General features: G+C 38.9%; 1 protein-coding gene across 6 annotated transcripts; it reads right to left on the reverse strand.

Moving 5' to 3' along the window:
- Positions 1 to 3493: 3493 nt before the first annotated feature.
- On the reverse strand, positions 3494 to 14592 carry MACIR (macrophage immunometabolism regulator). 6 transcript variants are annotated; one of them, XM_085042126.1, is made up of 2 exons: positions 14498 to 14592; positions 3494 to 5780 (listed from the first exon to the last, which is right to left on the reverse strand). In XM_085042126.1, exon 2 carries the CDS (start codon positions 5757 to 5759, stop codon positions 5136 to 5138), a length of 624 nt encoding a protein of 207 aa, XP_084898252.1. In that variant the 5' UTR covers positions 5760 to 5780; positions 14498 to 14592; the 3' UTR covers positions 3494 to 5135. The 6 variants fall into 6 exon arrangements, with proteins under 6 accessions (XP_084898252.1, XP_084898249.1, XP_084898250.1 ...); XM_085042123.1 differs by having other exon boundaries at positions 14421 to 14588; XM_085042124.1 differs by lacking the exon at positions 14498 to 14592 and adding an exon at positions 14322 to 14416.
- Positions 14593 to 17140: the final 2548 nt, after the last annotated feature.

Consider the following 17140-nt stretch of genomic DNA (forward strand, 5'->3'; position numbering starts at 1 on the left):
AAAGGAAGCTTAGGGGGAATCTTTTTGCTCTCTACAACGGCCTGAGAGGAGTGTGCAGCCAGGTGGGTGTCAAGCTCTGCTAAGGAACAAGCAACAGGACAATAGGAAACAGCCTCAAGTGGCACCAGGGGAAGTTTAGTTTGGATACTAGGGGAAATTTCTTCATGTTAAGGGCTGTCAAGCACTGGAGCAGGCTGCCCAGGGCCGTGGTGGCATAACCATTCCTGGAGCTATTTAAAGACCTGTACTTGCGGCACTCGGGGACATGGTTTAGTGTGGACTTGGCAGTGGGTTAACGGTTGGACTCGATCTTATTTTCCAGCCTAAATGATTCCATGTTTCTAGGAGAACCAGATAATCCAGCCTTCTAAAACACCCTCTAAAACGTTAAAACTAATTTCCATTAAGCACTTTGTCACCTCTGAAACATGACTGTGTCTCACAAAATGTACAGATTGGAGCAGTCTTTACAGATCATTGTATCCCAACTCTGCTCCTGGAAGTGGTGAATGACTTTTTTTTATTCCTATATTTGCAGTTCTACTTCAAAGCTATTAAATCAATAGGATGGCCACTATTTACATGAAGGTTTATCTCCCATTTTAACTGACACCCCCATCAGTATTTCTTACTTCAATATTGCTTTTTCCCAACTATCTCTTTACCAAGACTAGTTCTGAAAAAAACCCCAGCAAAATATTAAAAGGCTGATAAAAACAAAAATATTTAAGTACTACAGAAGGCCTTATTATAGATGCATAGGTAAAAATCTTGCATACAGTCAGGTGCTTGGAGCTGTAGCTATTCTGGATATCCTCCAATTTTTCTTCACAAAAATTCGAATATGTTTGCCACAATTAACCTTAAAACTTTAAATCAGTGTGATAAAGCAGAAACATATGAATTTGCATTAAATACATTCTTCTTTCCATTCTCTCTCACCCACTTAGCTTAAAAGGTTGTTCCACCACTTGATATTCCAGTGCACAATGCCATTCTCTCTCCCCTCCTGCTTTTATCCATTTGCACACTATAGTTCACACTATGAGGCTCTGTGCTACAACAGTCTTGGCCTGAAATAGACTTTAAAGGCATCCCAGTACCTACTGTTCTTTTTGAACATTTTTTGAGCTTCTGAAAAATCAGTTAATGTAAAGCATGACAGTGAAATCATGGTTTGCTCCACGTTCTCATGGTTCAGGCTGTCAATGCTGTTCTCAAAGTTCTTGCATATTTTAGCACTTGTGTCTCCTTCACCATCACAGAAAGAACAGCTCATGAAGAGCTTCAGCAGGCGAGAGTCCAGCAAAATGCCAAAATGGAATGGAGCAATAATCCTACCAGACATCATAGCTGGTATTTACACCATAATACATAAAGAGTCTTGAAAGTTTCTTAGTTATTTAAACCAAAATTAATACTACAGGAACTTAACAGACAAGTTTTCTTCTTTTTCAGACAGCTTCTCAGATCACAAAATTGTACCATCTACCTACTGACACTGTGTAGGGCTGCCCAGTATCATAGAAATACCAAAATATTTGCATTAAGGTCATAATCAATTGGAATAAAGGTTATTATTTTATTCTTTCAGCACTTTCATTTAAATTCCTCTAAGCTTGTGAGTATGAAAGTGTACACACACAGCCTCAAGCTCCTGCTTCCATCTTCACTGCAGCACAGCTGGATCACAGCATTTTGCTAAGACATCCCATCAGTCTCCTTAACCATGCAAAAAAAGACTCCACTGCTTCCTAGCAAGATTTGAGACCAGCACACCATCTTCTTCCATGTCTTTGCTTTGACACTGGAACCACATTTCCCGCTCTTGCAGCACTGCTCCTCTGAGCTTTCCCATTTATTTCTCCAGCCTTTCCCCTGCTATATTCTGGTGAATTCTTTCTGCTCTCCCACTCTCCGCAGAAATTAAAGCACTGTGCAAGGCTTTGCCCTCTCTGCGCTTTTTACTCCAGGCCAATTCTTTGATAGATGACACCAGGCATATGCAAGGTGAGAGAACTTATCTCCTAAAAAGGGATGGAATGTAGTCAGTTAATATCCTTACCTTCTCTTTTGCTTTCAAGACAAGACAACTGATTCTGGGTTTTCACCCCAAAACTGACAGTCTTCTTTCCCCAGTTCTTCTAATGTGACCTAGATAGCTTCTCTGTAGGTTTGCCTCAATGTCATTCTCTATCACAAAACTACTAAAGCTAACAGTAAGTTGAAGAAGATGCAAGACAGACTGGGTATTGAAACATTAGGGTAGTGTTCCCTTGCTCCTTCCAAGAAGGAAAGGAAGCTTTCCACATTCTGCAGACATGAAGACAGCTTGATCTTCTCCGTGGTTTTGTGACGGAATAGAAGAAAAAATAATTTCACTGTCAAAATCACTAGGGAAAAAAACCCACATAATCTGTCTGGAGGTTTTCAAGAACTTGGAAAGTTGGCATTAACTTCTGGCTAAAAGATGTACTGTGAGACAGAGAAAAAAAGAAATAAAAAACCAGTAATTGCAACATTACTGGGTTCTTAGAAGAATCTATCAGGCACATGTTTGTGCCATTCTTAGTGTTCAGTGTAATCACCCATCATGGAAACTGATGTCCCAACTAAGACTAAATCACAGAAAACCATTAACGCAAAAAGTCAATCTACAGAATCATGAATAAAACTGCACTTGCCAAATGCTCCAACAACGTGCGAAGATACATGCCCTTTTACTGTTCATTGTGAACCCTGACATTGCTCTAAAGCTATCAGCATTGTAATAAATCTACATTTTTCATTTTTAATCTACATTTTTCCTACAACAGTTTAACAACTTAGTTATATTTCTGTAATGTAGCTCCACTATAAAATTAGTCCTATTCAAAGCATTTTTTCTAGCTTTTACCAATTATATTCTCACTAAGGATGATTTTTTCCTATCTTATCTTTTTAGCACACAATTCTTTTAAGTTCAAGCTTAATAACTGGTTTCATCCAGACCACACCATAAAACTTCTAAAAAGCAATTATGCCGGATAATTTGCTTCTGATTCTTTGGTACCATTGAAACTTAGAAAAAACAAGTACGTTATCTGTTAACAATTCTTTGCTTAGCCTGTATTACAGGTAAAGTAGTATTTCCCATGTTATGAGAGCTCCAAGTGTGTGTGAGTTAAACAAACACCATGATCATGTCTGACCACACTGACAATGAAATCATCAAACAGATAAAATACCAACAAATTTTTTATGTCTAAACTCAGCCAGAGAGCCATCAACCACTCTCTTAGTGTAGCCATACAATTACAGCACAAAACAACATTAGAAACATGCACATAAAGTAAATGCACAGCCCTCATCCTGAAACAAAGGAACAAACCTAAGCATCTGTTTCATAGACACTCAGGACCCCAAATTTCAATTTGTTTCTAAATGTTCCTTGGTCTAAAGTATTTTTTCAATGTCCTCTCTCCTACACAGCAAATGAATCCACAACAATAGCTGTTTATAACACCCATTTTATTTTTCAGCCAGAAATACAATTTAATTGGGTATTTCAATAAACAGTGGTGTTTATTCCTTAAACAAAACCCCTATCTCTTTGGCATCTCACCTTATCTGTTTTTTAAACTAAAGACTATTATATAGGAAGACTTTACTTTCAAGATCATTGTTCAATACATTAAATTTACACTGGTGTAGTTACCTCTCAAAAATACACATTGGTTTTTCTGTAGTTTCTAATAAACCTAAAAAAAGATAACCAAACCACAAAATGCTCACTAGTGGCCTGCCTTCAGCACATGCACTAATTAGTGCCTTCTATTCATTCTGAGTGATAAACAAACAAGAAAATCTTAGCTCTATCAGAAACAACAGATCAAATAATTTATGTTTCAAAGCAATATGAGATTATTTTTAATTTCTGCAGAGGACGTCAGCCAAAATCAAGTTACACACTGCTTCATGAAAAGAATGCACTTCAAAAAAAAGGAATTATGAAAACTATTTTTCATTTTTAAACTGAAGTTACCAAAATGTTTTCAGTACATCCAGGAATACAGCTGACAAAACTGCACCTGATGTCATGTTTGCATAAAAATTTACTAAGTAACAAAGGTAAGCCAGTGTATTATTCTGCTAAAAAATCCAAGATCATCTCTTCAAAATGCTGATACAGAAATATTTCACTTGCACTCTTGTAAAAAAAAAATTTGCCCTCCAAGGGCTCAAGGGATCAATGCTTCAAGTCAACAGAATTTCCAAAGCTATGCTTAAGTTGACACCTTCTGCTACTATATATGAAATGGAAATAATAAATTAAAATCAAATACATTAGTGACATATCAGTGCAGACATTCCAGTTTCTGTCTTAAGTCAATGTAAAAATAAAATCTAACAAAAAAAAAAAAGGAAGTAATCTTTACTCCCTGAAAAATTTGTTTTAAATAACCCAAATACTTATTCTGAACATGTTTTATAGAATAGAAAGGACAAAGCAATTACTTCCATGCAGAAACTAAAAAAAATAATTTGATAGAATTCAAGTAGCAAAGGTTTCCTTTAAGAACAAATCTCACCCACATCACCAGGACAAGTGCAGTCTGAAAATGTATTAATTGGATTGTTTAAATAGCAAGTGATTTATCCAGTCAAGCTCACTTTCCAGTCCATGTTGTAAGAAAAACCCACACATTTTACAACTGCAACGGAAAGTAAATCCTAAAAACTTCCTTAACTTGAGTACTTATCCAAGAGCAGTTTCTAACATCAAGCCAAAATTAGCAACAACCAAGCGGACATCACCAATTTTTCAGTGTTAAATTACTGTAAATACTAGATCTAACTGTACAAAAAAAAATCCCAAAAATCGAAAGCTTTTTTTTTTGTTAGAATGTGTCCAAAGAAATATCCACTAGTTGCAGTCAAATATGCATCAGAAGCTCCTTGCTCAGGAAAGACTTCTCCCTCCAAGTATCTTTGATACACTGCATTGCCAAGACTCTATTCAAATAAACTACTTTCTGATAACACTGAGCTGATGCAACCACCTACAATGTGGACATTCATGAACACAGTACAACAGCGGGTTTTTGCAGCAACAGAGAAATATCAGAAATCATTTCTAAATTTGAGATTATAGCTCATGTGCTATTCCTTGCAAACATACGATCCCCTCTAAGAGTAAGGTGTTGGAGCTGGTATTGTAGCACTTCTGTGTCAGCAGGTTCCTTGATGCTCATTTTGTCTAAATTGAGGTAGTCAAGTGATTTTGAATGAGCCCTTTTACCTTTCAAAAGGCAGAGAGGCAGGGGACCATGAAGTGCCTTGTAAGGTTCATATGGTAAAGCTTTATTGCATTTATCCCCTGAGCTGGGCATCCGTCTCCTCCTCCTTCCATTTACTGCTGGGATCTCATATGGCTGGTAGTACCTACTTCTAGTCTTGTACAAACGCGAGGAACGCGGAAGTCCTGAATCAAGCTGTTTGGAGCGCAAGTTCGGACCAGATTCTCCTTTATTCTCTTCACCTCCCGCACACTTGTGGGCTAATTTTAGCAGCTCCTCTCCAGTTGTGAAGCCAACCAGGTAGTTAGAATCCATGTGAAGGATCTGATATCCCGCAACTGTCCGTCTCATTGGTGAGCAGGGGGTGCTGGAGCAGCGGGGCTTTTCTGCTTCCATCCTTCCTGCAGAACTCACCTCTGCGAGAGGCACAGGAAGGGTGGAGAGGGTGCTTCTGGACTCTCCATTCACGTCAACTTCCATTTTATACACAGTGCTTTGCTCCTAAAAATAAAACAAAGCTTGATCAGAAAACAGAGCCTTTATGCTGAGAGAGGACCACAGAAATGGGATTTTGTATCAACCAGAAATTTTGACCACTACTTCCCTATTCAGCCTTGTCTTAGCTCTGCAGAGTGTCCTGTAACAGAACTATCACCAACATCTGTCTTTCAAAATTATAATGAGTGGGTTTTTTTAATAAACGATCCCGTAAAGACAGTGGTATTCTTAATACGTAAAACATACTTAAATACTATCATACACAAAAATAGAGCATCTCTCCAGCTCATTTTTTCAGCCTCTAGGTCCATTTGATTCCTTTTAGTCCCTCACCTTTTGGAGCACGTATATCCATTAGCAGATCCATAGCAACTTCTCCAATATTTGCCTCCCAACTTTCTCGCATGTACTTTGTCTATTGACAATGATCTTACTAAACAAAACTTCCAAAAAACGCGCATAACAGCTACCACATCATTCAGGCACGACCATGGACCACACCTGATCTCCTGAGTGTACTGAAATGCTTCTATCTTCCCTATGGGTGGACAGCTTGCTTTAGGTTCAAGGAATGGTATCCTGGCTGTTCCACATCCGTCTGTATAGGTCATCAGCAATCCTCCCCCACTCTCCAAGAAAATTCACCTATCATCTTATTCAAAATCAACCAAACACACACTCTTTCATTCCAATAGGATTCTAATGTATTTCTACCAAAGTACACTGTGTTTAGTGAATATAGCATTAGATTTTATAAGCGTCTTAAGAATAAGTAATATTTATATGGTTTTTTCCTATTTCTCTTGGAAACAGACTATTTTACCCTTCCCTCACAGCTGTGGCAAATACATTGTTTGGTATTGTTTGGCCTTTACAGACACAAGTGCTCACCACAAGCTATTACCGTCTCTAACAGAGAAAGATATAGCCACCATCACAGCAAGGATACACCAGTACATGCCAGAACACCGGGAAACCACCTTTTCATTTCTATTTGCAGCATCATCTGAACCATTTCAGTGACACAGCTACTTCACAAAACAGAAAGGTCACATTTGTTTCCAAATCCATGCTTTCCTCATTATCAGACTCACCTTTGGTCTAAATTGTAGCTAGTGGCTCTCTAGTCAATATAGTTCACAAAAAAATTCAGCATAGCTATGTCATGTTTAAAAGGCAACAAGAGTTAACGAAGAAAGTTAGCATCTAAGTGATAAGCAGAAACAATTCTGAAATTCATTAAACATGACCATAAACTACATTCAAAAGCTCAGTAATATTTCACAAATAAGACTGACTTAAAACATGCTACCAAGAGCCATTTTGAGGCTTAGAAGGTCACAGGCCAAGTAGCAAAGACACAACAAACATGGAAATACTTTATTCCATTTTCTGCAATTAGATACCCCCCAAAATCCCATTAAGACCAATATACATTAATTTGTTTTACAATAAGAGAGGAAGCTGTGTGCAAATATCACTTGCAAAAGAAGATACTCCTTCACTCAGAATGTAACATCAAATGGGTTTAAGGGTTTCTATGCTCAATGGGCTAAGTCTATGTTGTGATAAATGTTTCACAGAGTACTAAATCATTTGACAAAGCTCCTTCATCTTCTATAGTTTACCAGTAAACTTTCATGTGATTTTTTACCTCTTGAGGGAATCTCGTTGGTATTTCTCCTTTGCATCTACCCAGAGCCAAAGAACCTTGGTTTAACCCTGGATTTAAGTGACTGGGGTGTGATGTTCCTATTTCTACTTCCTTGCTTCATCTCCAATAAACCTGCTGCTCCCTATGCTAGTTAACTAGGAGTAAACAGAATGCCCACAGTTCCGCTGAAGAGGATTTGCCATTAACTTCTACTATGGAGAGACTATTACTAATGTTCCTTTAGTCTTAAGCGGTCTCCTTTCATTCTCACAGTCGTGGTGTACTCAGGATCCTTCATTACCAGTTTTGTGTACCCTAACTTGTACAGATACACTTCATCCAGTGCGCTTTTAAGCACTTTGGAGTTGGACTAGATGGTCTGGAGTTGGACTAAATGATCTCCAGACATCCCTTCCAACCCTAACAATTCTGTGATTCTGTGAATCAAACAATAAAGCAGTTAAAGCTAAATAAAGAACTGAAATACTGAAGCAAACCAGCCATCAAAATTTTTCACTGCAGAAAGTCCACATAAAACTCAATAATGCTTCCCATTATATTTAATAGAATTCAACATAGATTTATGGAATCAATTACCACTTTTCGAATAGCAAAAGCAGTTGTTTCTTACTTTAAAACCATATCAAGCAGTGAAACAATAAATTTGATGAGGCTTCAGCTGCTGAGAAAAAAATATTAACGACAATTTCTTAATTTAGAACTATGCACCATCAGGAACTATGATTACTGGGGGCACAGGACACAAAAATTCTGCATTATAACTTTCAGCTACCCTGTGATTTTAGCCAAGAAACCTAAGTATTTATCTGTTCTTGCTCTTAATTCTCAAGTTTTACCCTGCACTTTGGAAATCTCTCCTAGAACCTTCCAGAAAGACTCAATTTGTTCTGTTACAAGAAACTGAAATGATGCTGGAAAATTAAATACACTACATGTACTGTAAGGTTGGAAATTCATCATATTACCTACTCACATATAAACAGCAAAACAAACAAACAAAAATCCAAAAACAAGCCGAAAACAAATCACTTGCCACAGCAGTATGTGCCCTGAAGAAAGGGAAGGAGGAAGAGTTTGTGTACCTGGAAGTAACACAAAGGTTCTTCTCAGAACACATTTACAAGTAATTTATTTCTGTTTGAAACATGGGTGTGTGCTCTGGTAACCAAAAACAACCAGCTTGGAAAAGTAACCAAGCAGAAGGGAAGGTGTCAGCAGTTCACTGCAGAATAATTACCCTCACTGTAAACCAGTACAGAGGAAAATCAGAGCAGAAAGCCTTCACACCAGCAAGCTCCAGCCTGGCACTTCAGCCTGAAACTGCAGAACTCCCATTCTGTGCTGCAATGTGAAGAACAGTATTAAAAAGAAGAAATCTGTCAGCTATTTGAAAGCAACAGCAGCATCAGAAGCTGGTGCCACAAACATCAAAAGCTCAAGGGAGCAGCACTGCTAGCTGGTGACAGGAATGACTGGCCAGCTCCACAGGCAAAGGTCCAAAACTCAGCATGTATGTGTTCAGCTGTTCTTTCCCAAGACTTTTAATGCCAGTTATCCAAGCTGCCATATGGCTTCAACATGATTTGTATCCTTATCTGAGAAAAAGCCCAAAAAAGACAGAAAGGCATTATTTAGAAGACTTCTGTCTTCTAAAAGAAAATATAAAAGAAAATAATTTGAGTGAGTGTAGGTACCATCACCTACAAATACGTACTTAAAACTTTTTGATGGTATTTTTAGGACATTTCTATGGTTATGAAGCATTTGAAAACTCCTATTATGTTCACTGCTGTTTAGTAGTATAAACTCATCAGTAATTCCCAGCATCAACTGTAATATTGGAAAAAGCAGTACTTCGGTTTAAAAAGATTATTTCTTCAGATCACAGCTGGCTTATCTTCTTGCCTCTCAAACAAAATGACAGAGTGATGCCAATTCAAGGCAATTTATAAATAAAGATTATTACTGAATCTAAGCAAGGAGACTAGGAACAAGATGCCATATCCTTTTCTGCTGGTAGACATAATTTAAAAATACAGAAAATAACTGGAAATAGCAGTTACCAAGAGAATTCATTTAACTACCAGAATGGCCTCCAGAATAGAATTAATTTCAATGAGATTTTACAAGATTTTATCAATTCTCTTTGTATATTTAAAGCAGGCTCTGCATACAAATTAACCTGACCCAATCCAGACAAATCCTGAGAAAATTGTCTAAAACACAGAGCAGAAGAATAACAAAGATAAATACTAGCTTAGCTACTAAAAATCACTGCATGACCTCAAAGAATACATTAATATGCTTGGGATAGCTCTTTGAGCGTAAAACCATCAAAATATCCACATTTTGCAAATACAAAGGCTTTCTGATAATTGAATCTTTCACGAAGTTGTCAGATTCCATTCATATCCTTCTTGTAACATGGGACAAAAGAAAAACAGATATGCATGACACACTAGTGCCTGATATCACAATACATGCACTGTACATCATTTATTGTTGGAATGACTTCTCACCATACGTCTCACTGCCCTCAAAATCTTGAGTTTGGGATTTTTTTCCCTGATCACATGTTATTTCTTCTGTTACATATATTAGTTGCTGTCTTTCTGAAGAGATAAATGTGAGTTACAAAATATGAAGTTTAATTAGTCAGTATTTAAAGACAAAGAATAATGAAGAAGGATTTTCCTTGATACTCCTACACTTTTTAGAAAGTCCATATTATTTAGGAACCACTGTAAGCTACTCTCAACAAATCAACTGGTTCTCTGTAATTTGGCATTTATATTGTTACTTATCTCCTCAGCTAGAATCTGAACTGATTTGACAACATTCCTTTTCTTTTTCTTTTATGTTAAGTATTATGTTTCTGCCCATCCAGTAAATGCTTTTTTTCTTAAGAACTGATTTTTCCCCTTAGATGCCAAGCCTGTAGGCAACACTATTAGTTAAGAATCACAAAGATATGTCTTCTCATTGATAAAATGATCATCATTGCAAGAAGGAAAGGCAGAATGGAGATGGCAATGGTGATCAGTAAGAGAGTCAAACACATTGAATACAGATATCAAACCAGTTTTGACACTTTCCCTTCTCTGTGCTGCCATTAGTTGATATACACAATGCACTTAAAAAGAGAAAAACGTATGTCTGTTAAACATCAGGAGTAAGTGAAATTGCACATTATGCATGAAGACAACACACTTTTAATTATTTCAACTGTCTCTTTGTGAAGGGGAAAAAGATAAGGTCTACATCTTTCCCCTTGCAGCCTGAAGGGAAAACAATTTTTTCTGTTCCTTAGAAGAAAATCCATACTACTCTAAACTAAAGAGAATGGAGGTAATATGAAATTGTTGCACCATGTAAAACAACATTCAGATGGAGTAGCACAGATTCACTTCCTCAAAATTACATGCAAGGAAATGAAATTATGCATACGACACACACTATAATCCTACAGCCCTTTCAGAAAACAGATGAATTGACATTACCGAATTAATAAAGCCAGTGCAGTAACTTCAGAATGTAAAGTAAAACAAAAGCCCTCAAAACAACTAGTACAGGGGGTGTGTAGTGGGGGGGTGTTCTTGTCAACAGGTAAAATATTAAGCCATTTGGCTATCTAGTATACCAGGCAATAAATACCACGTGGTTTACATAAAACTAGGATTTACAAAATGTTATTTTTAAAAAACATTATTATATCAATTTCTACCAATATGCTCCTACTCCAAATAGCAATAACCAGTTTTTAAATTATTTTTATTAATGCAGTTTTAAACAGAAAACTATTATAATCCAAGAAACTGCCTTTTAAAATTGAAGACAGTCACAAGTGCACTACTGAGGAACTACAACTGGCAACACAAGTGACTAGCCCAGACCAGATCAGCATGACAGAGCATACAATTTGCAAAGAAAAGAGACAGATGGAATGTCAAGAGTCTGACCAGACTAATGAATTTTGTATGAGCAGACTCAGCAAGCAGGAAAAGTGAAAGAAAATGGTGGGAAAGGCCATTTAATTCTAGCATCTCTCTGCCAAGCAATACTAGATAGAAGTGTTAAATAGATGATAACTTTTCTGAAATAGTTCGTCTTCCACATGGACAATGTGACTCCCTTGCTAGATGGAATCACAGATGAACACTTCCCCTTCACTCTCTCAGTAAAATGATGCTCCTGGACAGCATAAAGGTGGTTGTTTACTATCCTGACTCATCCAAATATGAAACAGTGATACACATGCAAAGAAGCTGGTGCATATTGTAAAACAAATGTTTTTTATTCTTTATTGGATTAGTGAGTAAAATAATGTTTCCCTTATAATTCCATTTTTACTTCTCTGTAACTTTGATCTTCTATCTTTTCACCACCTACCATTTTCAAAGTTCTCCTTATTTTCAGGCTAGCCCACTTGGGAAGACACCCAACAACCTGACTTGTCAACAAAAAACTAAACAACCTTTTTAAAATGATAGAAACAAACAAAAGTAGACTGCTTAAAGTATTACAGGCTTCACTGAATAAATACTGATTTATTTGATTAAAAAAAACAAAGTTCTAATTGGACTATGGGTCTCCATTGGTTTTTTGTTAGAGAAGAAATTCATGTTGGGTACTATTCTATACTGCCAAGTCTGTCAGTGCAGCTCTGGAGACATTATTTGGAAATTATCAGTCTAAACAATGTAGCATGTTGACTACGAACAGCTATTCTAAAAAAGATACTTTAAAACAGAGCTACTCAAACATATTGTGAAAAACATGTTTAATCAGTCCAATTTAGTTTTTTCACTTCTTTTTAATGGAAGTGAATTAATTTCACTTTTAATGCACAGGGAATTTAAGCGACTAGTTCTTTATCTTAACTTGCTACAATCTGCAGCAGATGTTTAGATATTCATTGGAAAGGTTTCACATTCACTTCTACCATCCACACTGCTAAAGGTCACTTCCTCAAGCTCACTAGTCATGTATGTGAAAGCTTTAAAGTTTTGTTGTCTGCCTACTTCTCAAATGCTCCTTCCCTTGCTTAAATGCTGCTTAAAAACACCTGCTTAAATATAACGCAAGTATGTAATAAAAACTAATAAAAGCCCAACAGCATATGTGGTTACAGTAAATTTCTATTAAACTTACAACTAGTGCCAACAGGAATCTTCCTCCGAGAGCACTCTGTTCCGACTCATCTGACTTTGCCATAATATACTACATTTGCATATGATTATACATGCCTAGTGGCCAAGCGACCAACGTAAGGCTGGTCAAAGAAGGGATTATGCAGAAAACTACACTATGATGTCAGTACTCTCACACGAGAGCTTAATTTCAGTGATTGCACTGCCACTGCCTCATTTCCCTCTGCTTCAAGGCCACTGTGAGAACCACCCTCTTCTATCTTCATTATCCTAACAAATGCTCTTCCTCAAGCAGGAAGAAAAAACAACTGAAGCAAGCACACATTCCAGTCAGACCGAATATGGTTCAAAATACACCAACAGCAGGAGGGTGGTGGGAGGAGCAGCTTTCTGACATTGATTCATTTCTGCATGCAGCTATGCAGGCACACATGTATGACATCCTGGCCCAATCCAGAGAACACACTTAGAAAGGCATGTTCATAGCAAACATCTGTTAATGTTCATCATTTAGTATTTTCTTTATAATAGATATATACATGCATTTAAGCTAGGTAAAATTCCTATATAAAACAGCATATAAATAACATATACAGAGAAATAAGATCTGAGATTATTTTCCTATATTCGGCAGACCACTCAAAGCAGCACTACAACTGCTCACTCTCCCAGTAAAAGTACAGAGACAGATTTGGCAAAACATACCTGCTGATGAAGCAAAGCAGATCAGCAAGTTTCACGTAAAGTAACACTTTAGTGCACCTTAGACAGCACAAGGACAGTCAGTGAGCACCACAGGCCACAGCATGAATATTTAAACAGAGCTCTGATATTCTTGTCTGCTCTTTACAAAGCAAAATCTATTACACAGAAGGCTGTGAACTAGTGCACTTTGTCACTGTCAGACTCAACAGTCAGATTATATTCAAGTTTATCACTTGCCGTAGAGTATGGGGGCTTTAAGTTGCAGTTGAGGGGATGGTTATGCCCACTAATACATATATACATTAACACTAGATACCGCTGCTACCAGGTAAATTCGGGCCTTTCCCACCGCTTACACCGTTACCCATCGTGGGGCAAGGGGAGCGCACTGGAGCAGCCTCAGCGCAGGCCTGAGGCCCTGCACGGCAACTCCCGGCTTGCCTGCACACGGGTATCGCCACCGGCGTCCTGCCCTCCTTCCAGGGCTGCCGGGCAGATCCTGCCGGGCTCCTCGCTGCCGGCTCAGCCCCGCCGCACTCGGGGCCGGGCTCCTGGGCCCGCGGGGCCGCAGCTCGCACCACGGGACCCGGTGCTGCCCGGGCACGGCACGCATGGCCCTCAGTGCGCGGGCCCCAGCGGCGCCACCACCCGCGGGAGGCCCGATCCACTCCGTGCGGATCCCCGGGCCTCCCCGCCAGGCCCTGCGGGCGGCCACACCGCCCAACACACCGCCCCCGCCCTACGGCCCCTCCCTGGGCCCACCCGCGCACCCCGCTCCGGGAGCCGAGGGCAGGGCCAGGCGCCACGGGCCGGCGCTCATGGCCGCCCGCTCCTACCTGCGGCCCGGCGCGGTGGGCCCGCGCGGCAGCGGCTGCCAGGGGCGGCGTGCGGGGCGCTCCGGTTCCCCGGGCTGAGGGCGGAGCGTGGTGCTGGCTCCGTGCGGTGCATCCCGGCCGTTCCCTCAGCTCCGCCTCCCTCCCCAGCCGGAGCCTCGGTGTCTCCGACCAGCCCCACCTGTCCTGAGCTTGGTTTAGTAAGCGTTAGTCCCGGATGCCATTTCCCGTCGTACGCAGCTGTACAAATGCATCAAGTAGCCATCTCTTGGCGACTTACTCCTCACTGGAATACCGCCCACCTCTGAGGTATTTCCACACAGCCTACAAAGTTTGAACGCTGACAAGATAACAAACCTTTAGTTAATGGGTTTTGCCAACCAGTGAGATCGTTTCCCTATTGCAGTTTGCTGCTGAAGCAAAGATGCTATTACTGCAGCGAACCTTGCAAACAATTGCTTAACTTGGCTTCTTCAAGTAAAATAAAAAGGGAAGGGGAAGAAAAAGTGTGATGTCATAGTCGTGTTTTCCCCCCTTAATAATAGGGGGTCTACCACACAGCTGTTAAGCTCCTAGGGGTGGACTTGAGCTAGGTTTTGTTTCTGAAACTGGCTTTTTAAAGACACATTCTTAAACACACAGCTAAAGTTTATTAACGTTATTGGGAAGGCATATTCTGTTTTCCCAGTAGTCCCAATGGTGCTGCCAAGGTTACAGGTGATCTGGTCTTGAATTGCACGGAAGGGTGTGGGCATTCCATGTGCGCCCAGACTAACCACTGTGCACCCAAATGCTCCTTGAATTTGGTTTTCTTGGAAATTCTCAGCTAGAACAAACAGCAGGGAAATAAACCCCAAAATTTTATAAGGAATTTTAATTGCAGATTCTGCAAGTCCTTAAGAGTCATTGGGTTTGCCAGATCACAAAAGTATTCTAAGAACTAAATTATAAATTTAGTACGGAGCATGGAGAATATATCTGGTCAGGCAGCAGTGTAAGAAAAGGAGCCTGGAAGGGCACTATGATGCCGTATGTTGTTTACAGTACAAAAACTCCTTTGGTTCATGTTGACACCTGCAATACTAGCCTGAGTGGGGAATCCCATCTTCCTGTGTTGTCCTGAGGTGTAACTGAGGCTGTAAGATCTTGTGGGTTAGTGTATCACAACTTTCTCCCCATGAACTTCCCCCAACAACTTCCTGTTCTTGCTGTCAACTGAATTTTCAGAGTCTGAAATGGAGTTCCAAGCGGGAGAGGGCAGGCTGCAGTGGTGATTGACTTCAGGGGACAACAGGTGCTTGAGGGTGATTATAATGTGTTCTGACTGTGTAACTGTTTAAAGGAACACAAGTTTTACAGATTAGAAGTCCTATCCCATCATGTGTTCCCCTCCTCTCTCCAGATATTTTAATATTTAATTAGCTGCGGTATTTAATAACATTTATCATACTGAGAGAATTTAGATGATGCAAAACTTTTAAATTCCCAAGTACCAAAAGAAAGGCAGACCCTGAAAACTCCTAAAAGTAGCATTCAAATTCCTCACCAAATAATTGAAAATAAACCTACAGTTTCCTAAATCCCCATAATTTTCAAAGTTCTGCATTTTCAATGCAATCAGCAATGTTATTAAGATTTCCCCAGGACTAACTACTGTATTTAATTTCTTTCTTGCAATGTTTAACAAGGCATCCAAGATTTTACATGGAAAACAAAGAAAGATGCTTTAGAGAACTTGGGCTTTGTTTCCCACATAAGATCTCACATAACACTTTTTAATGCTTCTGCAACACAGAGCAAGAGACCATTACAAGCCCTTTTCTCTGCATCATCCTGGCCAGAACATGAAGTACCAACATCTTAGAGTATCTGTGCTCATTACTAGCTTTCCACATCAGTGACAGTCAATTAGAATGACAATACAAGACAATTTAGAAAAGTAAACACAATATTAAAGGTAAAAGACAAAGAAAATGGCTCAATGTCTCCTCTTGAAGCTCTTCCTGATTTATTATCCTTAGATTGCTTTTATCAAAAGGCTTATTTCTCTTGTTATTCCTATTTTCGTTTGTACATTGGAAACTGCTATAGTGTTTTGAGCATTAGTGAAGTTATTAAACAGCTGAAAGCTGAGCAATTTAGAGAATATTTACTCTGTGTGTTTCTTTGGTTCTCTGTACATGCATTTAATTCCATAGCCTAATGAGACCCACATTTTTATTAAATACTTTCCCTTATGAAGGATTCTAGCCATTATTTTGAAAATCTGATTTTTGCTGGAAATCCATAACCCCATTCAGGATTAAAAAAAAGGTACTAATTTGCGAGGGGGCAGGGAAGAGAAAAACAGCTCTGAGGAGGGTATGGCTGATGAGGCAGAATAACATTATACTGGACAAAAAAAAGTGACTATTTTTACATTAAGGGAAATTTTATTAAAGAAATATTACCTATTGCCATATAACTTGCAACTTTTGCTGTATAAACTCAAAAGTTTAGTCATATCTTAAAGGACTATTTGGCTAAGTTAAAAAAATTACAGTGAAAATTTACTTAAAACCTAAACAAAATTTCTTAAGCACATCATTTAATATAATCTAATCTTAATTTTAAAAAAAGATTAAAAAATAATTTTACTAAGTGTGAAAATCATCCCTTGATTTACTTATTGGGCCAAATTCACTTTTTTCCTCCTAATTAAGCTGATTTCAGCCAGAATAATGGCTACTTAAGCAAGGCTGAATTTTGTCCAGTGGACACAAGCACAGGAAAGAATATGAAAAAAGTGGTGGGTTTAGAGTTTTGTGCATTTTGCACATCTTCAGTTAGTACCAGCTCTGATTCAGAGCAGCTGGAAGCAATAAACAGAACGATTCAACAAGAAGAGACACACTGTCCTACACCAGGAAATCTAAAAGTTACTGGGAAAGGGAAGTGAAATTTTGGACCAGTCTTTTAACAAAATCTGCACTTAATGTGCACAAGTTTAGGAAGAGGCTC

This window comes from Lichenostomus cassidix, chromosome Z, assembly GCF_008360975.1.
Source record: "Lichenostomus cassidix isolate B80296 chromosome Z, HeHo_3.0, whole genome shotgun sequence".
Taxonomy (NCBI): Eukaryota; Metazoa; Chordata; class Aves; order Passeriformes; family Meliphagidae; genus Lichenostomus; species Lichenostomus cassidix.